The sequence below is a fragment of the Fopius arisanus genome, unplaced genomic scaffold (assembly GCF_000806365.1).
Source record: "Fopius arisanus strain USDA-PBARC FA_bdor unplaced genomic scaffold, ASM80636v1 scaffold00052, whole genome shotgun sequence".
NCBI lineage: Eukaryota > Metazoa > Arthropoda > Insecta > Hymenoptera > Braconidae > Fopius > Fopius arisanus.
Genome location: NW_011887791.1, coordinates 777,215 through 802,214, shown reverse-complemented (window position 1 = coordinate 802,214; position 25,000 = coordinate 777,215). Strand labels below are relative to the sequence as shown.

The 25,000-nt window shown below is 39.2% G+C and overlaps 3 protein-coding genes across 9 annotated transcripts; 2 read left to right on the top strand and 1 right to left on the bottom strand.

The window, feature by feature from the left end:
- Positions 1-6: 6 nt before the first annotated feature.
- On the bottom strand, positions 7-3,558 carry LOC105268010 (annexin B9). 2 transcript variants are annotated; one of them, XM_011307235.1, is made up of 7 exons: positions 2,834-3,558; positions 2,612-2,748; positions 1,444-2,160; positions 1,128-1,304; positions 854-1,058; positions 567-719; positions 7-483 (listed from the first exon to the last, which is right to left on the bottom strand). In XM_011307235.1, exons 2-7 carry the CDS (start codon positions 2,627-2,629, stop codon positions 77-79), a joined length of 1,677 nt encoding a protein of 558 aa, XP_011305537.1. In that variant the 5' UTR covers positions 2,630-2,748; positions 2,834-3,558; the 3' UTR covers positions 7-76. The 2 variants fall into 2 exon arrangements, with proteins under 2 accessions (XP_011305537.1, XP_011305538.1); XM_011307236.1 differs by lacking the exon at positions 1,444-2,160 and having other exon boundaries at positions 2,834-3,545.
- Positions 3,559-4,024: 466 nt separating this feature from the next.
- On the top strand, positions 4,025-16,747 carry LOC105268011 (phosphatidylcholine:ceramide cholinephosphotransferase 2). 6 transcript variants are annotated; one of them, XM_011307237.1, is made up of 8 exons: positions 4,025-4,084; positions 4,341-4,483; positions 4,616-4,708; positions 13,716-14,089; positions 14,371-14,581; positions 14,707-14,981; positions 15,065-15,240; positions 15,465-16,747. In XM_011307237.1, the coding sequence occupies exons 1-8, from the start codon at positions 4,040-4,042 to the stop codon at positions 15,618-15,620; spliced, it is 1,473 nt and encodes a 490-aa protein (XP_011305539.1). In that variant the 5' UTR covers positions 4,025-4,039; the 3' UTR covers positions 15,621-16,747. The 6 variants fall into 6 exon arrangements, with proteins under 6 accessions (XP_011305539.1, XP_011305541.1, XP_011305543.1 ...); XM_011307239.1 differs by lacking the exons at positions 4,025-4,084; positions 4,341-4,483; positions 4,616-4,708 and adding an exon at positions 5,382-5,972; XM_011307241.1 differs by lacking the exons at positions 4,025-4,084; positions 4,341-4,483; positions 4,616-4,708 and adding an exon at positions 5,973-5,995.
- Positions 16,748-18,962: 2,215 nt separating this feature from the next.
- Positions 18,963-24,894, top strand: LOC105268009 (uncharacterized). Its single transcript, XM_011307234.1, has 4 exons — positions 18,963-19,467; positions 19,735-21,669; positions 21,910-23,983; positions 24,069-24,894. Exons 1-4 carry the CDS (start codon positions 19,019-19,021, stop codon positions 24,771-24,773), a joined length of 5,163 nt encoding a protein of 1,720 aa, XP_011305536.1. The 5' UTR covers positions 18,963-19,018; the 3' UTR covers positions 24,774-24,894.
- The last annotated feature ends 106 nt before the right edge of the window (positions 24,895-25,000 follow it).

The following is a 25,000-nucleotide window of genomic DNA, read 5'->3' as shown; positions in this document are numbered from 1 at the left end:
ATGATTATTTCGCTGTAAATAGTAAAGCCCGTAATTAACAAATTGTATTCCTGACGAGTAGAGATTGTCGTCGGCATTACGAAATGAGTGCCAAGAGACACTTCTTGTAGTGCCCGGAGCAGTCCCCAGAAATAAAGTCCTCGAGAGACTGTCCATAAATGCGAGAGAACTCCTGTTTTATCTCGCCCATATCGATCTCAGATCTCGTCACAACCAAACGAATGAGACGTCGATCGTCTGTTCCCATTCCCTTCATGCTCTTGTACAACTGCTCAGCGAAAAATCCTGCTCGATTCCCAACGCACTTGACAATAGCCAAAAGTCCCTTCTTGATGTCCCCAGAGAACTCATTCTCCAGTGCATCGTGAATCGTGTGACCAGTGATATTCTGATACTCCAGGAATATCTGCTTCAACTGGGGAATGTTACGTTGCACCAGGATCTCATTGAAAACTGATTCATCCGTTCCGAATTGTAATTCACCTGGAAATAATTATTAATAACAAAAACTTCCGATGGAAATTATGAGCAGAGCATTTTGATGTATTAATGATTAAATTTTTAACCTGCTTGAAGGAGTCTTCGGGCATCCTCTGCTGCAGCTGCCGGATTGACATCGAAACTCTCGTCTCGATTACCACAAGACAGTGACACCATCAGGCGTTTAAAGTTTCCGGAGGTGTCATCACGTAAAGCGTCCTCGAGAGACTGCCCGTACACTAGAAAAATCAATGAAGGGAGTAAGTACATTAAATGCATGAAGGAAATTAATTGCAGAATCACTTCATTTAGAAAATTATAATTAGAAATTGATTTTTTTTTAGTATGTGAGGTTTAATGGGAATTTGCTTACTCGTTTCGTACGCCTGTCGAATAACTCGGATTTCATGATTTGACATGGTGCACATGACCTCGATTAAAACGCACTCTTCAGTTCCAATTCCCGACATCGCATCGTGAAGTTCTTTCGCGTAGTATTGTGGAAGCGGAGTCATCATAGCCACAACGAGATCCTCAAAGTTCCCTGAGAGTTCGGACTTGAGGTCTTTGATCAAGTCCTGATAACAGAACGAAACATTCGCATAAATTTTCTGATTCTCTCCGTATCAAATCCGTTCATCTTGTACCTTTCCGTAAAGTGTTTTAAATTGTACAGCAATTTCTTGCCTCTGCATATTGTTCCGATAGGAGAGAACACCGATGATGGCTTTCTCATCGGTGCCGAAGCCCTTCATCGCCTTTCGCAGAACCTCGGCATCGGTTCGAGGGTCGAAGTCAGAGCTTGGTACCACCGTTGGGCTCAACTATAAAGAAAGTACATTGATAATTGCGGTATAATTTTCATGAACAGAAAACCTCAGGTTCTTCTGTAATTTTTTTATTTCCATGACAGTAGATTCGCTTTAGCAGAATTCTGAAATAAAAAATTTCGTGCACTCTCACCTTGATAGAGAATGGAGCCTTCCGGGGGGTGGGGCCAGTGTGGTAAGTCATTGAGTGGAGCTTGGTATCATGCAGTTGTGGATATTGACCTGGCCTCTGCCCCCCAGGACAGGCCCCACCAGGATAGTTGGTGGATGAATTAACACTCTGGGGATGAGGATTCATGCTTCCAGGTGGGCAATGAGGGTATGGGGATGATTGTGGAGGGTAGGGTGAGGGTTGGTGGGAGTAAGAGGCTGGTTGGACATGTCCACCTGGTTGGGGATATGGAGAAGACTGTGGCTGAGGACCTGGAGAAGATTGTGGCGGAGGGTATGGAGAAGATTGTGGTCGAAGATATGGAGAGGGCTGTGGTTGAGAATATGGAGAGGATTGTGGCTGAGAATATGGGGACGGCTGTGGCTCGGAATATGGAGAAGGCCGTGGCTGAGGATATGGAGAGGGCTGCGATTGAGAATATGGAGAGGGCTGTGGCTGAGAATATGGAGAAGGCTGTGGCTGAGAATATGGAGAAGATTGCGGCTGAGGATATGGGGAATACTGTGGCTGGGGAGGATAGGGTGAGTAAGGCTGAGGCATTCCAAAACTCGTTGGAGGTGCATTAAAGCCGTAGTTAGTGTCAGGATGGGGCATAGCACTGGGGGCAGAGGGGGTGCCTGGTGGCACACCGAAGCTTGTTGGTGGTTTTTTTCCAGGAAACGGCATTACTGGAGGACCCTTTCATCACAGGCAAATAAAATCGATCAATCTGTGGAGTTTGCTGTTCAATTTCCATATTCGGAAGTGATGTGAGTCAAGTAGAATTTTAATAATTTGTGTAATATCGATTTATATCAATTCAAATAAGTTTGAATGAAATTTTAAGAGAAATTCAATATACACATGTTGTTATGATGTTAGTGGGATCATGCAGGAGCATCTGAACGGATCTAGAAATCCTATAAAATTTCTACAAAATTTTTAGGGAAATTCTCTAAAATATCAATTCTTTTCATTTTCTACTAACAGAATCAGCGGAAAGAATTGACATGAGATAAAATAATAATCATTATAACTATAATGATAGAATAATCAGTAAATAACTACAGAACGTACTATTTTTTATAATTTTAATGAGATCTAGACATTCAACAAAATTTTTTCATGCTTTCACCGAAAGTTTTCTCACCTGGTATCCGTAACTCATATTGAAATTGAATATCACGTCAGAAATACCGAAGATCAATGCGACAAGGCAATATGTTTATTTGTAATCACGTGAGTCACGCAAATGGGGCCACCCAAAAGAAAGTCCTCGACACACCTCTGAAAAAAAAAATGTAACACGTGATAATGTCTTAATTTTCACCCGAAACGAGGGGTTGATTTTAATATGAGGAGAATAACTCACGATCTCTCGATGATTTTTTAACACCTGGACGATAACCCGATGAACCTAATGAAATCTGTTGTTCCACAGGATGAACAATCGTAGACTGCCACTCAGAATATGTTGCGTTGAAAAATAAGGAAATGACACTTCCTATTCGGAGTAACTCTACACGTCACGTTAGAAGAAAATAAACTAATTGGGTAGAGAATTCAATGCGAACGCTTTGTCGATGTATTCGTGAATGATGACGTAGAATTTTTTCAAGGAAAATGGAGTTGTGTGAGTGGTTTATCTCGAAAAAAAACCGTTGCACAAGGTTTGACGCAGTATAGGACAAAATGGAGGAGTGGGGAATTTTACAATTCACCGGAGATGAGATAGAGGGCAACGAGTTGATTTGAGTTTTCGGAGAATATTTCAGAATCCAACAGAGATACCTGAATTCTTCTCATAACTAATATTGCACAGGGAAATTAAGGCTACAAAAAAATTTCTGACAAATATAGTGCTATGTTTTATGGATTCAGAGATATTCTCCGAAAAGTGACCCATAACCAATTTTTAGGCTTACGAAGATTTGATTGGGTTTTCAATAATTGTTTAATTATGTTAATTATTTGACAGTTGATACAATTTTAATCGATGAACCGTTTGGATTTTTATTTCGGAATGATTTATTCACGCTGATTTTTTTCTGCTGACTTCGTTCTCGTTCGAATGCGTGAGGGTTGCCATTTTGATTGGACTGTATGGCGCGATAAATTGAAACTGGATGAATCATGCGAAGAGTGAAGTCATCGAATGTCTGAGAAGATAAATTGCATATGAATAGGTCATTGATCATTTAATTTAAATCGATTGGAGGACTTATTGGTACACTCGAGGCATTTAATGCCACATCAACAGAAATAACTTTCGATCGCTCTACGAAATTTAGTTGAAATTATGGTGAAGGTCTATAAAAAATATCTTAAAGCTTCATTAGAATTTTAATTGAAAATTCTAGTCTTGGTTCTATTTCTATTAAATATTGATAATTCCAAGAATTTAATCTGATCATTTGCTATAGAAAAAGATATGTAAGTTTTTCAAAGGTTTTCCACGTATGAGAAAAAAAATTGTAGACGTCGGTGATAATGACGAAATAATTGATCAACGCCCCGTCAATCAGATAACACCGGGTCCTTGGCCTTATCTAGACGTAGGCGTATGGAATATTTGTGAATGGACGAGTCAGGTGACGTCTATAATTTTTGGAACAAACACAAGGTATTCTGTTTTTTTTTTATTAGTAAAAGCGATCCATGAGGGAGCGCTTGCGCTTTTGATCCTCGTGTGCCTGACGGCCCTGAGACCTCTTTCCTCTTTCAACCCTCAGTAGCAAATCCGCGAGCAGCGGATTCCTTAGACAGTTCCTTAGAGTCCTTCGAGCACTAAAAATGACATGTCATACGCGTCCGCACTCTAATCATCGAATTCACTGTTGCAATCAGGAATAGAAAATCAAATCGATTGATTTTTCTAGGAGTTTCGGAGTTATTCTGTGCCAACATCCCTCCTAGCAGTCAGTGGATGGCCCCTTCCTGAGGGGTTTTTATTTCCTCTCAATTTCACCAGGAGATTCGTCTGTCGGAAGATTTGGCTGTTCAATCTGCTGGTTAAAAATAGGTGATATATGGCCGCGATTATGAATCAATAATGGTCAAGGATGATGGGGAAACGGTGACCGATTGAGAGTTCTAAGGTGGAGAGAAATTGTTGAGGGGTTACTGAATTTATCTGGGATTTGTTACTTTCAAGCTCTTCCATGTCCGGAGAAAGACCCACGTATATAATGAAATTGCAGCTGCTGGTTATTGAAACCGATTACTGCTGGCGGAAGGCTTTGCTGAGGTGAGAATTTAATGTTTATTTATCTGATTTAATGGGGGTGGTTGCGGTGTTGCGGAATGGGATGATGAGAGTTCCTCGATTTTTTATTTAGTGCGAGAATTATTGATGGAGTAGAAAAAATGTGAAGGACTTTTTTGGAGATTATTAAATTCTTGAAAAAAAAGGTCTTTTGATATTTTTTCATGAAATCGATAGTTTTTGGAGTATACGGGTATTCCAGGAAAATGAGACATACCATTTCTCACTGTACGACTTCGATGATGAAATAATTATATGTAATTAGATCTTTAAAAATTCAACATTAACTCATTATTTTATTAATCAATATCTGCCTCGAAAATGCAAAATATATCTGTTTTTTGCGCCTCAAAATTCAATATAAAAAAATTATAGAAATAGAAAAACCGAAATTTCCCGCTTTCGCTATTGAATTATTGAGTATATACATATATATCTAGAAATATTTATTTATTATATATTATTACTGAGAATATATATATATTTGTTGTTTCGTCCGGCTCAAATTCAAAGCCTCGCGCCCCTAATGTTCCCCAGGTAATAATCCCTAGAAAATCCCCCAGCGTCACCGGATTGGTAGAAATGAAATGAGTTGAAGGGGCGTTTGTCCACAGAGTACATATCCAGCCATAAGTTTCATCGTCTCCAATCCCCAACTGTGATTGAAAAAAACCCACACAATAACTCAGTTTCCGGTACACCTGCACTCATCCTGAAACCCCAAAATCCCCGGAGAAAAGACCAAAGGTCAGGCCCGAATTGACGAATTCCCCCTTAAAACAAACGGACGAATAAATCGTCTCGAGATCGTATCATATACCCCAACGGTCGCTTTTCAAGACGAAAAAGTTTTCGAGATGCTGTTAATGCGTTCCAAGGAATCGCAGGAGCAATGAGTTTGCGTAATAGATCTGATAGCAATGGAGATCAACATGTGATTGAACTGGAGAAAAATAATAATTCGTCAGGTTTAAAGAAAAAATCCATTAACTGCGTGCGGCTAGTGGTTTTTTCGGTTCCCCTCGTGTTCTGTGTTTTTATAAACAATAATAATATTTAATAATAACGATAAATAAAACCAAGTGCCTTAGTGAGACAATAAAAATAATCTGATGTGAAGAAACTCCAGTGTTGTCTCTGGAGTTGATCCTGTTGGAGTGCGTGGACAATTTTTTATTATTATTAATAGATAAATGCATAAATTAAGGCTACCTGTCAAGGTTGAATTGCCCTCGGCGTTAACAAGGTATGGAGAAGTCTGATGGACAGGTATTTTTCATTACGTTTAATTTTTTGTGTTGTCTGGGCTATAGATTAAGGCTGGGGTTTGAATGATTTAATGAGTGACTCATTCGCTTTGACTTCGAGGTGTTGTTGGGGTGTCCCATATGCGTTTTTTTAGGGAGCATTTGGAGTCTTTTTGTGTGGGTGGAGGCTCACTCTTGTATTTGTCGGTGGGAATTTTATCGTAATTAATTGGAGGAGTGGAGTGATGCGGTCATGACGGGTTTCGATTGTAAAGGCTCAGTTTTTTTTAGAGATAATAATGATGGAAAATTTGGTGTCTTCTGGGGTAAGTTGGATTGTGAATTGATCATTGATATCACTGTCGTGTATTTTTTGTAGCTGTTTACTTGATCAAGTTTTGAAACAAACATGTTTTTCTTATTTTATCGTTTTCCAGTGATTTCGTGAACACCGAGAAAGACTAATTCTGAATTAACTTTTTTTTTATCGTGGAAATTTTTGTGTAAATCTTTTTGTTTGAAGTGTCTGGATTTCTTTAGTTGGTGTGTTTACTTGGTAAAGCTAGTTCTTTTCTCGGTGCAGCGATTTGTGAATTTTTTTCGTTTTCGTGTGATTAGAGTTGCTCTAGTTTACGACAAGTTAAAATTGATTTATGGTATTTTATTGGTTTTTTTGGGACAACGGAAAATCATACAAATGTCTCGAATGTCTGGAAATGTTTTCAATTCATGAAGAATGATGAAAGATCATTTACGGTTGCAGGAGGGCAACGAAAATTTGTGCAAAAATTTCGAAAACCATCGAAATTGATTTAACAAATAAATTTTTTAATGGAATTGAAATATGATTGAGAGTAATTGAGAAATTCATGAACCTTGGGGAATCCCGATAATTTTTTATCTCTAACGCCACAAGAGAATGATTCATCAAGATTCGTTTAAAATTGATAATTGGCGCAGAAAGTAATTTTAATAAAGTCTATCGATAAGATTATAAAAGTGAATTCAATTTCCTTTTTCGTATTTTCATTCAAATAGAAAAACAAACATCTCCTTGTTCCAAAAAAAATTCAAACCTATTGATAAATTTCATTAAACAAAATTCTACTGAGTCGAGTAGAATTATCCAGAGAGAACAATACGTTATTGTATTGAATTTCCCAGTCTTTATTCATTAGTTGTCAATTCCACCCTGAATTCCCGCCTGTGGATAGCTGTTTTATGATAAACTTCGTTTGAAACTCGCAAACTACAGTCCAATCAATACAATACACAAGTAACCCCAGAGAATTTGCGATAAATTATCTAAATGTATTGCACTGTAATTTTCCATCTCAACATTTCGCTCTTGTCATAAAACAAGAATGAATCCACAATGCGGGTAAAGAAATCTAGAGTAAGTAACGACTCTGAGTCATTCCTGAGGATAATCGATCGTCAATTTAGATAACTGCTTGCAAACCTGGAGAAAACAACGCTCGAGTGTTCGTTGAACTTCGAATGAAAGTGAATCCAGTGTTAAAAAATGTTGGCAAGAAATTCCATCGGTGGCAACCCAACGTTCCCCCGAAAAATGGAAACTGTAAGTTTTTATTGGATTACACTGGGAGAAACTATAGGGCTTGGGGAAATTCGGGGAAATATTTCTGGATGTCCAGGGGAATTTGCGAATGAATATTCATGTTCCCCTTGAAAATCCCGGAATTTTATTCTTCCCCTTTTAGTCTTCCCCTGGAAAATCTGGACTGTTCCAGAATCTTCAAGGAACTGAAAATTTCAGACAGTTTTCCCTTTAAACTCAATGAAGTGTAATTTTTACGAAAATTCGGGAATTTCTTTTGACAGGAGTTTAGGCGGGGAGTTTTGAAATTGTTCGTAATTTTCCGGAGAGCTCAGACTTTTTTATCAGCAGTGACTGGAAAAAATGAAAAATCAGAAGGATTTGGAGGATATTGCGTCATTGATCTTTAGTTTCTAGCTCCCATCTCTGACTATCTGGTTTTTTCTTCCTGGCAGGAACAGCTGAACCACTAGGAAGTCGTTATTCACAAATGATAATTCATGGCATCAGCCGATAAGTCGCTCTAAATAAAAACATGACGACAGCACAGGGTTCGCATTCCACCTCCGCAGATGCTTTTACATTTGTTGTTCTACGCCTCGACGATGCATTAACTCAATCTGCATTCCCAAACGTGTCCAATTGTTATTATAAATATTGACTGATTTCCAATCTAAAACCATGACTTATCCTCTGGCTGCTCATTTTTCTAGTTAACTAATGGAAAAAATCGCGCGTGATTTTGTTATCTGTGAATTATTCAACAAAAACTGGATAAGGTAATTTTCAAAACAACTTTTGAATATTTATTTAAATTCCGGATTTTTTTTCCAGATTCTTTGAATATTTCGTCGCTTTAATATTTTTATGATACTTTGGTAAAATATCGAGAGTTTTTTTTTATTGGACTTTTTAAAAGAAAGAAAATCATTACATCGAGAGTTCATACGCAATTGTTGTTGGGAATTCCAAGATTTTCACACAGTCAACTCCTAAAATATTTAATAAGCACTTTATTCTATAAAAATTATCAGGTTTGGCATGAGTTTAGAAAATTTTCAAGGAGCCACCTGTGCTGACTGACGGCACAAAATTCATATCAGGTGTTGCAACTCCACGTGGGTATTTACGCGCAATACTCTACAAGCGATAAAGTCGGCTATAAATTTCAATTTATGGACTCTGAAACCGAAATACAATGGGGAAAACATAAATTATCACGACCTCTACTGATTTCCCCATCAATTTTCACTCGAATTCCGTAAAATCGAGTGATAAAGTGAGAAAAGTCGAAATTAGATTTTCCCAAACGTTGATTTATCTGACGAACTATTGACTTTATAAGGAAATACCAAGAGAGCTTTTCTCCGGGGAATTTAATCAGCCCCAGAAAAGTCCCTCACCGTCTCCACTATAAATCGATAGTTTTCGAGATAAATCAATAACCCGCAGGGGTTAAGCGAGGCGGTAAAGCGGTTTCAGTCAAATTAATATCTCGAAATTTAGGACTGACTTCTAAATTTATGTGATAATTTTCTTTGCAGCGCTAATTGAGATTATAATTATATCATTATATTAATATAATATTCTACAATTATTATTACTATTCCTGAATACCTGAGCCAATAAATAACGGGTTTTGAAAGAATTCCTGATGAACATATCTATTTATTTTTATTAATTACCCGCGGGATATCTATTTTTAAAAACAGTAATATTGGATGTATCTCACTGCTGCTTCACAAAAATTCTTTCTGTAATTTTGCACAATTATATTCACTTATAATATATTTTTCTAATAACTCCCATTTTTAGTGATCAAGATTTACACAATACTAGTACTGACAATTATATAATTACACAATTATGATTTTAAAAGAAATTCATGACGAAAATAATTATATTTTTATTGATGACACGTAGTGATGATGAGAATTATTTCACTGCTGCTTATTCACTAAAATTCTCAATGACTGGAGTATTCTGTTATTAAAACGTCATTAGCCTGTAATGTCGGTCATTTGGGCACGAAGAAGACTGAGTTTGTCACTCGGTTTTAATGGAAAGAGGGTGGGGTATTCGTACAAAATCGGGTGTCTCCTATAGCCGTACCTTTCCGATTTCGTAATCATGAGATAAGGAAAGACTGACCGCGGACTGCGCTATTAGTATCGGTTTGTCCGCATCCTCAGTAGCTGTCATTCCTCTGACTTCACCGAGTTTGTCATTTAGTTCTCAGTTTTCATCGCGTTAACATATGTGGAATGTTCACCTTGTGCCAGTGTTTTATGGCTTTCAAGAATCACCAAAGGATGGATTTGCAGTATTGCGGAGTGAATGATGGCTGTCACTTGAGATCTCATTGTTGATTTTGCATTAGTTTATATTATTGTTTATGAAATCCAGAATTTTTGCAATCATGCAACGTACACCAAATGGCAGTCCGTAAGTACATTGACTCGGGCAATTTAAAATAAACATTGAAATTTGACACCCAATTATGCATTTACGGAATTCGCGCGCAATATTTTAGATGAGAATTAAAAAGATTTCTTTACTCTGCAATTTTTTTTTTATGAGATTGGATTTTTAATTTCACATGAATATTTAAAGTCCCCAGAGTTGAATATTTATTTTGAGTTGTATGCACCTAATGAGTGATTCACTAAATTAATTTCGAAGGATGCTGTCATTCTAATTAGGCGCATTAACATGAGTGTTTATTTGTCTGATTTTTTCATGTGAATTTAAGTTTTTCACAATTTTTATTCGCATCCTCATTTTTCATAATTGCTCAGCGAATTCGATGCGGAGCCCTCGGTTTTTTTTTGGAGTTCTCGGTCATTTTTGGATAAATATCTCAGTAGTCAGAGCTGATACAGAAATTTTTATTGGAACTTTTTTGGAGAGCTAATTGCGACCTCAAAAAAAGGACATTATGAATATTTTGCTATCTCCTTTAGATTCGACGATATTTTTGGAAAACTGAGCTAAAAGCTGACTCGGCGTTAATGGTTTTTCCTCTTCGATTCTGATGTTTTTTAATGATTATTCGTTATTCATTCGTCACAACCATGAATCATTATTCCAACGGACTTAACGTCGAGTCAGACTTCATGCTGATAATGGAAGAACCAAGGAAACATGAAAATGGTGATAAGTAAACTTAGAAAATAGAAAAATTCATAAGTGAAGAGTTGAAGTGAAACAAGTTCGATTTTCCAGTTGTGTTCAGTGTTAATTCGTTGAAAAACTATTGATTGTAAGAAGAAACATGAAAAAACCTTTTGACTCGGAAATTTAAAGTTAAGTCGATCTTCAAAAAATCGCTTTATCTAAAGAACTATTAATTCTACGATGAAATATGAATAGATCTTTTTTATCTGACATTTAAGTAGCTACAAATAATTCCTATGGATTTTTTGGATTGAATTGATAGTTCTCGGTAAAAATCGGAGACGAAGAAAAATGTGACATGAAATTTGAATTCTTTTTACAACTTGGCTTTTGAATTCATCATGCAATTATCTCAAGCTCAATTATCCCCGTTCGTCAGGGTCTTCCGTAACACTATTCAATAACTATGATATCGGTAATGGTATGTAGCCAGTCTTGTATTTATCTTCGTCGACTCCTTTATTATGGATATCTCCGGTATACCGAAGATCGAGTGAATATTGATAAACTTGTTTCCAATGTGAGAAATATTGTGAAACGTAAATATGGAAATTTTTGGTCTACTATTGTTGTTCACCTTGTTGTTCTGAGATACCTGTGTCGAGATTGATTTTCTGGAGGTCACACAGAGAAAAAAGTTTATTCATGTCGCAAGAAGTTTCTAGGCTCCACAAAAAGTTTTCAATGATTTCTGGTTTCAACATTTGAACTACTAAAACGGAGATTTTTTTACTGAAAATTATGAGAAGTTCTGAAGAATTCGTCAACAGTTTATTTGATGACGGATCGGGGATAAATCGGCAGTGACCTAGTGTAATACATTTTTTATCGATTGATCTAGTCAGGCTTGACCAAGTCAAGGCCGAATTCCAGAAATCACAGGTTTCAATTTCGATTTAAAATTCCTTCCACACCACTGCCGAATAAAAAGGAAATTTCATAGACATTTCGATGTAATCGGTTCTCAATTACCGATTTTGGGCATAATGACACTATCCGTTATTTCGGATAGAGACAATGATAAAATTTTCGGTAAGTTTCACTGAAACTTCCAGAATTTTCAAAAGCATTAATCAATTAATTTGAATTTTCAATCTAATATGAATTTTCATTATCAAATTGTAATGAATTTGCAATGAAATTTGAAATCTCGCAATTTTTTCACCTCAAATGATATTCCAAGCCCCTCAACTGGAAATTCACGAAATTATTTACCAGAATTTTCTGTATTTCTATGAATTTTTAAGACAACCCTAGGGAAAATGGGGAAATTGACAGTTGTGTTTATTATTATATTTATTATAAAAATAAAAAACTACAATGGAGAGGCAAATCTACCTCGAGTACATGTGATTCAGTGATTCTCAAGAGGATTCTAATTCCGGAGTCCATAAATCCATCAATTCCCCTGCGAGAGGATTGCAACAAACCGATAATTTTCTCATCCATAATTAATCAAATCTTGTTGATTCTAATTTCTGTTTGCGTCTTTGCCTTTCCAAAGAGTCCTTTCTGAACTCCACAGAAATTTATTCCAAACTCATACTAATCTCTACCACAATTAATCCACCGATTGCCTGTCCATAAATAATTAATTCTGTGCCAATAAAATAACTCGTAAAACGAGTGATCAAATACACACTGTCTCTTTGCAATGGTTTTATTATTTCTCAGTCAGTAAGCGAATGCTTTTCTGATTGCAGTGTAATACATTTTTTTCAACGATTTTAATTTAATAATGCAGTTGTTAATACATTGCTCTTTTTATGTTCAAAGAGCTGTAGACATAGTGAAGCATAATAAGTCGAACTATTTATGATAAATCCTTCTGAATCCGACAGTATAAATCGACCATCAGGGTGATGTAAACTCTATTGGACTTTTTGTTGTGACAATTCTAGAGAATCCAATCAAGCGTTACATTTCGTTCTTTTCGAAAGATGAGAGCTCAATTTTCAGCCGGTATCTCAGAATTGAAGGAAGATAGCGAATTTTTCATGTGAACATTTTTTATAGAAAATTATGAGGACTACAAAAAAGGTTTTTATGAAAAAATCGTTGTCTTCCTTCGATTTTGAGATATTGAGAAAGAAATGCAGTCATCCTCGTTTGCCAGTTCACAACAGAATTTCCGAAAAACTGACGATGTCTGGAATAAATAAACAAATTGTAATGTATTTAGCCCGATAATTTATAAATAATTATCATCACTTGGATTGAAATTTTCGACAAGACTACAGTAATAATTCAATTTGAGATGGAATCTCTGAGTTGAAAGGAATGACTTTATATTTTGGATAAATACATTGAAATCTCATTTTAATCTGCGCGTCTCCACGGGGATCAAAATATCATCCGGTGCTCATACCCCACATCTCCAAATAATCTCCTCGTACTATTCGAGTAAAAAAAAACACGTAATCACGTGCGAGTTATCGCCTTCTTGCAATTTTTTCTCTCAGCTCTTCAAACTTACATTACGTAATGCTTTATGACTGCGTAATCCGACTCCTTGCGCCTCGTGAACGCCAGTTTCAATTATTGACATTACATCTAAAATTAAAAACGTTGGATTCACTGATTGTATCGAAGGTTATAGTATTCATGCATTGAGTTGAAACGTTTGTACCGATGAGATTCTCCGCGAAATTGTCGTGAATCAATTGATTTCAATGTCAGAATGCGTTAGAGTAATTTAAGACCAATCGGTTTTTAAGATTCAAATGATAAATGAGTTGAAAAATGAGTGATGTGAGAGCCACGTTCAAGAACTGAAACAAAAATGAAGAAAAAAATTGAATTTCTACTTAAAATATATATTTTTTCTATTCTTTAAGGCAATTTTTGAAAGTAATTCCTATGGATTTCCGATAAAAAAAATTATCATGCAAATGCGTGACGCGTAATGGTCGCGGAACATCCAGTAGGTTTTTTTAGTTGTTTATCTGGGATGACTGTTATATTTGTGATGCTTCTTGACGATGTTCTATTGCTTTGTTCGCAGGATGGTATTGGACCACAAGGCGATAACTCTGCACAGTGATTACGGTAGCTTTGACAGACCATTGGGTAACGGTGAGGGGCACGAGAAGGACGTTGAGGCAGCTGTTGATGGGAGTACCAGTGGAATGGCACAATCTAGTGACGTTTATCAAAGGCAACCATTACTTCCTGGTGCACCGACTAAGGGAAAGGACAGGTGGGGTGGAGTTGGCTCGAGTTCAGATTATTACGAGGAGGATGACAATGATAAAATAGATAGCATTGGACATCAGCGGGCAGGCTTGGAGAATGGCAGTGGCATTGTCAAGCTTGATATTCCCGCACCACTCAGGGAGGAACCAAGATTTCCCAAGGAGAAATGGAAAACTCTTATTGGTACGTATCAATGCATCTTCCAGACAAGTGATAAAGTCGTCATGTGAATTTTCCATTGTTAGATGTTAAGTTATCAAGGCAACTATTCTGTTTAGAGAAAAATGTCAAAAGCACTTTTTTATCGGCCATTTAATCGGCTAGAAAAAAGTTATTCAATGTTTTTTCATTAAATCGACTGTTTGGGAGATAAATCAATAATTTATTCTATCCTTTCGCTGTTGAGTTAATTCATTGAGGTGTCGATTTTTAATGACTAATTATGCTAATTATTTGTCTTGCAGCATTTTTCTTTTTGGTTTTCAACTTTATTCTCACGACCACGTCCCTTGCAATGGTACACGACAGAGTGCCAGATCGAAATGTCTATGGTCCATTACCTGATATTATTCTGGATAACGTCGAAGCACAAGATTGGGCCCTCACTGTGTCGGAAATTCTCATTGTGATTGGATCCAATTCCGCAATGCTTCTCATCATATTTCATAAACACCGGTGAGTGCATTGAAAAAATTCCAGACAACCAGAAAAAATAACAGACAACAAAGCAGTTCGATTTCCATTACAATGCAATTAATCTCGAGAATACGAAGAGATTTGATTGATAAATATTGTTTCAGATTCATCGTATTGAGACGAATATTTTTGGTGATGGGACTCCTGTACATGATGAGGAGCATCACATTTTACGTAACAGCCTTACCAATAGTTAGTAAAACGTATTACTGCAGTGAAAAAGCCAATCACACGACCCCCCTAATAATCACGAAACGCGTTCTCCAACTGATGTCTGGTTTTGGTCTAGTAATTAATGGAAAGCACACGTACTGCGGTGACCTTATTTTCAGTGGGCATACAGTTATCCTCGTACTGTGCTACCTGATTATCAAGGAATGTAAGTGCACTGACTGGAATTTAATCGACAATCAATGCTTAACTAATTGAAAAATTAATTAATTAATTTATTTTAACTTGCAGACTCTCCGAAGAGGTGTCAGCCCATCCACTGGCTTGTTGGGATAACGTCATTTGTTGGTGTTATTATGATTTTAGTCGCCCATGGGCATTACACTGTTGATGTTATTATAGCTTACTGGGTCACCACAAGACTTTGGTATATTTACCACACCATGGCAAACAATGTACAATTGAAGGTAAATATTTCCACAGCTAATGCTGCTTTTCGGGATTAATTTTTTCCTGATAGTTGAGTTTTATTGAGACCACTGAGACTGAAGGGCATTTTTGGAATTATTCTTTATTGTTTATAAATCTGGAATTATTCCATGTATTGAACCTGCTGTAGGGAGTCTACTGTAATGTGAAATTTTCCGAGTTCAACTCGAAACAATTGTAATCGTGCAAATTTTGTTTATAGCAATACGGACCAAACAACTTTTTGGCGAGACTCTGGTGGTTTCCACTGTTCAAGTATTTTGAGAAAAACGTGGGTGGAGTTGTACCACGACAATACGACTGGCCTCTCCCTTGGCCTCGGAGATTTCTTGCCAAGCATCCCAATCGGGACAGTTAATACTCGTCTCAGCTTCGTAATTATCTTACATCACTAAGACACTTACCCGGTTCAATGTGAATCTGTATATTAGTTATCATCATCACATGGAGAGTAAATTAATTGGGGGTGAGGGCCAGTGGTCCTGATGTTCACAGGCGAATGCCATTAGAGATAATTATTTCGATGATTATTGCGCATGTCATTGTTTTCATGTACATTTGCTCGATCTACCGAAATTCCCGATTGCAATACGTCGACTTTAAGGATGTCTCTCCCCAATTTATATTTTTTTAAACCAAGAGATCAAGTCCCTTCATCTTTGATAATATTTTGAACCCATCATTTATTTTACAAACGCAGGCATTAGCTGCGTTTATGTGGGATTGAATTGTTCAAATATTTTCTGTTTTTGTCGGAAAATTTTTCGCCAAATTTTTTGTTGTCCAGTCCATTCAGCAGTTTTCTCTTCCGTTTTTGTTTCTGCTTCAGACTCTTTTAGTAAGTGAATTGTAAATTTTAATGTAAATCTGATGAGAGATTATTTGTAAGAAAAAATTTTTGTAGTTATTTCTGCTTTTTCCAACAGCAAAGAAATATTTCTGTTCGTTAACCAATTACAGAATTTCCCTTAAACGTGATAAATCTAGATCTTGAAAATGGATATACATTCTTGATGTCCGACTCCTTTGAGAGAATTTTTTCAGTGATATTGGAAAATTTGTCTGATTAATCTATAAGTTGAGAGTTCGAATGGGTGATGCTCGCCATGAAAATTGGATGAATTCATTGTTAAAAGCGATGATTAATTAGGTTTTTTCACGCTCTCTATTGAGTCTTTGTGATAAATTTTTCGTAGCTTCAGCCCCTAAAATTCCTGTTGTCGCCAGAAGTGAGCAGTAGATCGTGGAATTTCGTGGGACCAAAAGTGATTTAACTGGAGCTCAAACGTGCAATTTAATTTAAATAAATTGGCGAAGTATTGATTAAATTGAAGAAAATTAAAGAACGAACTGATCCGAAATCACTGAATTACTAAATTATTTCTTCACCTGTCGTCGGGAAACTTCTTCGCAGCTCTTGCCACTTAAATAAAAATGTAAACTTTGGTTAATATTTATAAAAAGGGATATAACTATTTCTAAAAATAAAAATACAGACTGGAAGGTAGAATCGGCCCTGACTATTATTTTCCAACTACTAAATTATCTACCCCAAAAAATAAATAGTACAATTGGCAATTTGACTCATGAATATTTTTTCTTCATGTATGAAAAAATTCGGTGGAGAAAAAAATACTGAGTTGCAGTTTCACTTCTTTTCATTTTTTAGGTATTCGCTATAGAATAGTTGAAAGAAAAATTGATAATAAACAGGTGAAATGCTCAATAATTTCCACAAAAAAAAAAACGAAAATCCTTCAAACTCTTTAACTCGAATATCTATTGGTGAACAACAAAAAAAGAACTAGTAAAATTGGATGCTTATTGATAATAATGAATAAATTAATATCAATTATTACTAACAATGAGAAGGATAACAATAAAATTCTTCGTAATAATTCATATTAATTACTGATGGGAATAATCCAGAAATTCTAAAAAAAATGTCCAGATTTTCTGTTGAATTTTTTCAAACAGCTCTTCGAATAAAAAAATATGTGTAATAATTCTAGTATATATTTTTCATAAATTGACTAGATGAGGTTCATGAAAACTTAGATAGGAGTTGAGCCTTGAAACGACTTGATAACTGCGCCGCTAATGGAAACATAAAGTTGCTTAATTCCTATTCTGTCTATTGTATACACCTATTCTGTATATAGTCCTTTTGAAGAAACTAGGAGAATTTATATTATGTCTACGTTATGTAAGATTAGTTGAGATGCCCGAACTCTGTTGAGTACTCATTCGTTCCGGCGGATTGTGAATTTTTCGGGGTCACATGAGGATGAGTAATCGAATTTTAGGACTTTTAGCTTGGAGTGATGAGAAAGTGTGATGATTCGCCCGTAAGGCTTTTATAAAATAGCTCGGAGTCCCGGAAAAGATTTTTCCGAAAATCTAGAGCACTGGCTGATACTCTGAATTCCCAGGATTTATGTTGCCTGATTTTTCGCAGTTAGTGATTTCTCTGGATTGATCATTTTGCTATTGAATTCTATAATTTTTTTTATTTCAACAGAAAACAGCAATTATTTTCATTCAATTTATAATTTATCATCTATTCTATTATAGTTGAGGAAATTTTGAGGAAAATGTGAAAGAATTCCGGGAAAATATCTCGATAGAATAAATTGAAGGGAAAACGGAAAATTAATCTTTTTCATTCAGTATTTTCTGTTAGAAAATCGTCTGCATATATTTAACAGAAAGGGAAACTGGTGCTCTATTTTTTAAAATAATCTCGTGCGTTTTTATGTCTGAGGATGCGTGATCACTTTTCAATGAATATAAATAAAGTTACACACTGATATAAATGTGTTTATATACTGTTTATTAATGTAAAAAAAACATGGGTGTTACTTCTATACGACACGTTAAGTTTTAAAACGATATATTTATGCACACATCTTCGAGCAATAACGACGAGGGAGCAGCTTCTTAACACCAGCGCTTCATTGATGTTCAACAGGAGAAATAAACATAAATATATAAATAATAAAGAAATATAATAATAATTTGTAATGAACGAGTGCGACGTGTTCTCTCGTGTGCGTACATTTGTAAGAAAAACAATAACTATATTTTTACGTGTAGATATTTTTTTGTAAAATTGTTACTATGATCTGTCTAAATATAGAGAATTTGTTTATGTTGTACATATGAATTGAGTAGTTGGTGAGCTTTGGTCGATCATTATTTTTTCTCAATTTTCGGCAACTCATTTTCTGATTAGTTTTCGTTCTGGACAACTACCGATTCGAATAATTGGAAAATTTCTATTGCCATTGAAGTGAAAATTTTGAACTAGCATCTGTTACCATAGTACACGGTAAATATTCAAATTCTCGAGCTATTTTTATGATTTATTGTGCATTGTACTGCTTATTGAGAGACAAGATTGAAGGGGGAGGAATGTATAATTTCGGAAAATACACTGTTAAAGAGAAAAAAGTGATTGAATTAATTTTTTGCGTATTGCGTATTTTACGCGAATTGAATATTTATTTTTCTGGAATTTCATAAAAAATTTGACAGGAAAATTTATGCTCACGAATCTATAAGTAAATAAAAATCCATAGTTTTTCTTTTATTGAATGTTTATTAACGATTTCCACGGAAATTCAATAGAATTTTTATATCAAGCCGAATGTTCTATTCCACACACGACAGTCATTTCTCCTGAATCATTTCAGTAATCCCTAACCGCCTTTCGGCCATGCAATAAAAATTATCAAGTAATAAAAAATAAAACAAATGGAAAATCCCGGAGAAACGGTCGCCCGGAGAAAATCTCCGACGAAAACTAAATGGTTCAACTTTCGAGTGCTGTCCCCCACATCGGCGATTCTCAGGGGCTCTTACTCAATGACCGATAAACACTTCAAGTTCCAAAGTCGTGGTAAACAAGGAACAGCAACTGCAGTGATGGCAATCGTCCTGGGAAGCATCTGCGAGGCGAAGATGTGGACTAAATCTGACGTCGATGGAGTCCTCGAAGCCGGTGATAAACTCTACAGAACCAGTCAGACTCGCAACAAAATCGATCCCTCGACGTACATGACGACGGACATGATTTACCCAGAATTTTTTTTCAAGGATTACAAATGTCTGATCTCGACCGAGAGTAAAAATGTCTACGGGAACGTCTTCGCCGAGAGCGTCGGTTGCCCGGATTTTTCCGATGGACTCACACGTTTCTTCAGGTCTGCCTATTGCATGAGAGAAGTCCTTTTGTATAAATATTTTTGCTCTGATAGGATATAGAATTTCTATAGATTGTTTATAGATCTGCCAGAATGATCAACAATTTTTTTGTTGACATCTCCAGATAATCTGTTAGATCTGTCGAACTCATAGCAGTTCTATAAATTATATAAAAATTCTACAGATTCTTCCACTTTTTTCACGTTTTGTTTTCCTTCTACATCTTCTACATCTGCATAAACCCCAGGACCTAATCTTCTCTCTAGAACCGAAAACTGCTGCGTAGTAACAGCACAGGGTGCGTCGGTGGGAATTTGGCAGTCCACCAACATCGGTTATTTCTACTTCGATGGTGCTCCATGCAGTGGATCAGGTGATCGCTGTTCAGATGGTGTGGCCTGCCTGATCCACTTCAAATCCCTTGAACCCCTCCGGGACCTTTTCCTCCGGAACCTCAACAGGAGGCAGGACTCGCGCTACTGCATCGACAAGATCGCAATCCTTCGTGTGACACGCATTAACCGGTGGCCCGCCTTCTCCCCGAAGTCCCCGGAGCCGGTCCGAAGGTCAGAGAAGGCGATCGACTGCACGGAGGCCCTTTCGAAGCCCGACAAGCCCTTATCAATTGTTATAAATAAAGAACCGGTAGTGATAACGCTCTCGAACTACTCCCTCGATCGAAAATTCGCGGCGATTCCCCTGATCAATCAAAACGCCTTTGACACCGGATATCCGTACAAAGACCTCGAGGTCAACATCCCGTCGACCTTCAAGGCCCTCTCCAAGGGCATTTCAGTGCTGCACGGTTGGACCCATGAGTCCAGTGAAATGTACAAAGGAAAGGGCGCGCAGAACGTGGCGAATTGCTTGATGGCCATAGCCATGAAGGCCCTTAACGACCCTAGAGCGTGGTTGAGGGAGACCCTGGATCAGGTTCTCACCCTTGGAGACGCCCTCCACGCGGAGACAAAACTCGCGAAGCCGAACCTCAAGTCCCTGACGGCCGCGGATTTCAACGAGACTCGAGTGAAAATCGAGGGCAAGAGGATGTTCGTCAGTGTCGATTTGATGACAGCCGTTGGAACTCTGAACTCGAAAAGCCCTTCTGTTTTGAACCTGAAACAGGCTCTGGAGGAGTTCTTCGCGGAGCACACGGAGGGAGTTTTGGAGACGTCATCGGTGGCGGTTGCCGTCTGGACGCTGGGCGACGGTTATTTTTATTCGTTTGACCCTCGGGAGTGTGACATCGCGGGGGTGCGGGTGGTGGAGGAGAAAAAATCGGGGAAGGGGGGTAAGGAGGGTAAGGATGTGGCGACGGTGAAGGTTAAAGGGAAGTGCTGTGTTCTTCGGTTCTCTGACGTCGATGATTTGGTTGGACACTTTTTGGGGAATGTCAGTCCTCTGAAGAAGAACGATAGGTTCACTCTGCGACATGTTTCGGTGGTGGAGGAACTCCCGGGGGTACGACCTTGGTTCGAGTTTAAGCCGGAGGAGGCGGGGAGGACGTGGGTCCTGCGTGGGACCCTCACCTCTGACTCAGAGGAGCTGGAGGAGGCCAAAGCGACGGGGATGGCGCTTCCTGTGGCCGTGCTGATTACCGCTTCGGAGATTCCTCCACACGTATGGACTCCGGAGACTGTCGACGATGTCCTCCAGGAGGGGAACGAATACTTTGCCTGGTGTATTCCTCCTGAGAGGGAGGACGATCGTGACTTGACTCTTGAAAGGTTGAAGAAAGTGCTCTTCGTGAAGGGCAGGAGGGTTCAGGTCAAGGTGGAGGACTCCGTGCTGGTGCAGAAATTACAGCTTGAGAGCCTTTTGGAGGATAACCTCGTGGAGGGAATCTCTGAGTTCTTCAGGACAAAGCAATTTGGAATCCTGCAACTCGGGGATGTATTGGTCCCTGTGTGGAGGTTCGAGGAGGAGCTCAAGGATAAAACCAAGGTCATGGGGTATTACTGTTTTAACCTGACTTCCGATAATGCCGGGGACCTGGAGGAGACGGCTGCAGGTAGAGTCATCCGTGCGGTTAATCCTGCGGAAATTGCAAGAGTAATCGCAGCGCGGATCGATCCAGACGCGGAGGGAACGGAGTTCTTTATTCATGGGTTTGAAGTTCTAGGGATCGGGGAGATTCTCAGCCCCGAGGATCTGGAAAACGAGATGAAGGCGCCTATCATGCCCGAACTGAATTCTTATAGGTCCGATTTATGTATATTATAAAAATTACGCAGGAGTTCCTAAATTTTTACACGAGTTCTGTGCAATTTCTCTTGATAATCATACGAATTCTGGTTCGTTCCGTAGTTTTTAAACGACTCCCGAATCACATAACTCCCACGTAAAAATTCAGGCTCATTGTGTAATTTTTCACTGATCAATCCCTGACAAACGGAACTCCGCGTAATTTTAATTAATTTATTTCTTCCATGTAATTACAGAGAAGTAGATGACGGTGCGTGTATAAATGGGAGTTTCGATCAGGCGGATGTAACGATTTTTAAACAAAAAACGAGAGACAAGCAGCAGGCGGCGAACGCCCTTACGGCCCTGGCGATGAGGCAATTCTATAACCCGCACCTGTGGTACCAGGAGGTGGTGGACGATATCCTGAAGCTCGGAGATCAACTGACGTTCGTGAACCTTGGGAACCTGGAGGTTGGCGAAGAGGAGGAGGGTGGGGAGGAGATGATCCGGAGGGATTACCTTCGACCCTCCGAGATTGAAGACACATTCTCCATCGGTGTCAACAAGTTCTCCCTGAACCTGGAGGAGGAAAAGATGAAGAGCCCTCCGTCGGAGCTCCCTCAGGTCCTCGAGGAGTTTTTCAACGAGAACTCCATGGGAATCGTTCGTCAGGGCCGTGTGATGCTGCCAATCTGGCAAGAGGGTGATGTTTTCTTCACGATGGATCCCAGGAGTCGTCAAGACGATCCCAAAAGCACTGCTTCTGTCTCCTGGTTCCTCTCGATTCCCTCCCTGTCCTCCAGCCTCCTTCAATCCATCCAGAATCCCAACGAAGAACTTTTGATCGATGGAGTGGAACTCGAGAACGAGTTCGCGTCGAGAATTGCGGAGGAGACGGACGCCGTCACCGAGGACCAGTGGCATGGGTTCTTGAAGAAGAGAGAAGACCTCTGGGAACTCTCAGGGCCGCTCTCGATCACCGACGAGAAGTTTCCGGAGGATATGAGGGGTAAACAAACACCGGGCATCGCAGTGGTTGCTACGATATTTTCGAAAATCTACGAGCCTCAGCACTGGACGCCAGAGATCATCGAAGAGGTCGTCGTCACGGGGAACAAACTCTACGAGAAATCCGCGGCTCGGCTGGGGGAGGGAGAGAACCCCGGAGTAAACGACATAATCACGGAGTTCTTCTTATCGAATCGTCGAATAAACCTGATGATCTCCGATTGCGTTCAGGCGGGAGCGATTTTTAAAGGGGATCCCAAGGTTCCGGATCTGGCCAGTGGAGTGGAGAAGTTCTTCCAGGATCACCAGTGCGGGGTGTTAACCCTTCAGAACTCCACCCACATCCCCCTTTGGAAGTACAAGGAATATTTTTACTATCTCTTGCCGCTGAATAATGTCTCAGTCCTTCGATTCACGAGTCCGGAGTCCCTGTCCTCCCACCTGGTGGAGATGTTCCCTGAAGGGGACTTTGAGATCAGTGGAGTCGAGGTGGTGGATTGGAACAAATTGCCACCCTGGAAGCACGACCCCAGTGTCGCTGTTCGTCCGAAAAATCTTCCTCCTCTGAACGCTTTTAAACCTCTAGAGGGTGACGCCAGGGCGATCTTGAGTGGCAGCACTCACCAGGGGTCCGAGATCTTCCCCTGGGGCATCCGGGACAAACAGACGTCTGCAAATTGTGTCGTCGCCCTAGGGATGGGAGTCATCAAAGATCCTATAACCTGGACGAAGAAAATTCTCGATGAGATTCTCGTCGTGGGAACGAGCCTCCACGAGGAGAGTGTGAAATTCGGGGGGAGGGAGGGTAGGCTCAGGGCGGAGGAGGTAGTGAGAATATTTCACATAGGGAAGAACGTCCTGACTGCCGACGTTGAGGTGGAGACGGTGAAGGGCCAGGTAGCACTGCCACCTCCAGAGCCCGAAGTTAAGGGCAAGGGAAAGGCCAAGAAGAAGCCACCGAAACCCAAGAAGAAAAAGGGCAAGCAGAAAAGAGCGCCGCCTCCACCACCACCAGTTATTTTCCTGGAGGAGGGGCTCGGGAAATTCTTTGAGGGGAATCGCGCGGGAGTTCTCACCACTGGTAATTACTCAGTCGCTCTCTGGAGGGATCAGGGTGTCTTCTTTATGTTTGACCCGCGATCCAGGGATAACCGGGGACTCGTCGCCGACTCGGGTACTGCCTGCGTCATGTGGTTTGCATGCCTCGAGCCTCTCTATGACGTTATCTTGGCGAACCTCGAGGGGGAAGAAAAATTCGGGCTGTACAGGATTAACAGAGTCATCGTCAGGAGGAATCTCATTGAGGGGCTGCCTGCACCGGTGGGTTTTTAACTAAACTAAATTTAATATGCCTGTTTAAATACTGTATACAGCTGAATATTTATTCCCTTATTGTTGGTTTCAGGCTTTTGATTGCAGCATGACTCCTGGACTCTTAGGCAGTGAGAACATTGCCTCGAGGGAGTTCAATCCTCTCGACGAAGAGGTGAGTGTTCTCCTGGGTAACATCAGCATGTTCCAACGGGGATTGCACTCGAGGGGATTCCAGAGCACAGCTATTGCTGTTGTTGCCATCGTGATGGCAGGTCTCCACGTGCCATCGACCTGGACACCTGCCATCGTCGATAGCATTGTCAGAGCGGGGGATGAACTCCATCGGGACAGTGAGAGGAGCGCCAGGGCTGGCGCCAGGTGTCTCTCACCCTCGGAACTACTCACCTGCTTCGTCGTGGGTGATACCAAGGCTCGCGTCAGCATTCATCAGCATACAGCAGCCGGTATTGTACAGGTCCAGGATCTCACCGAGGCCTTGGGGCTATTTTTCAGGCATCACTGCACCGGAATTCTACATACACCGAATTTTGCTGTTGCTGTTATGCAGCACTGTGGAAAATTTTACCTCGTCGATGCAGCTGTCAGGAACAGTCAGGGGAGACCTGATTACTCTGGGGGTGCCTGCGTCATCAGGTGCGAGAGAATTGTGAGGATTGCACGGGCTTTTGTTAGTAATTGCAATTATAAAGTCCCCAGTGTTTATACGCTCAATGCTGTTGATATCCTGGATCTCAAATTCTTGGCAAGTGAACAGAGTTGTGCATCTGGATGTTAAAAACAATTTTTCATTGCAAACGTAAAATTATATTTAATTCATTGATGATTATTGGTTGATTGCTTTTATATTTATGGGTAAATGCTGTAAAAATATAGAGGATTATAATTTTTAAACGATAATTGGGAATAAAAAACGAAATGCAGTTTAATTTCTGTCATAGTAGAACAACATTCTCAAATTTCTAATTTTATTTGTAGATTCATGACACAATTGATTTTTCAGCA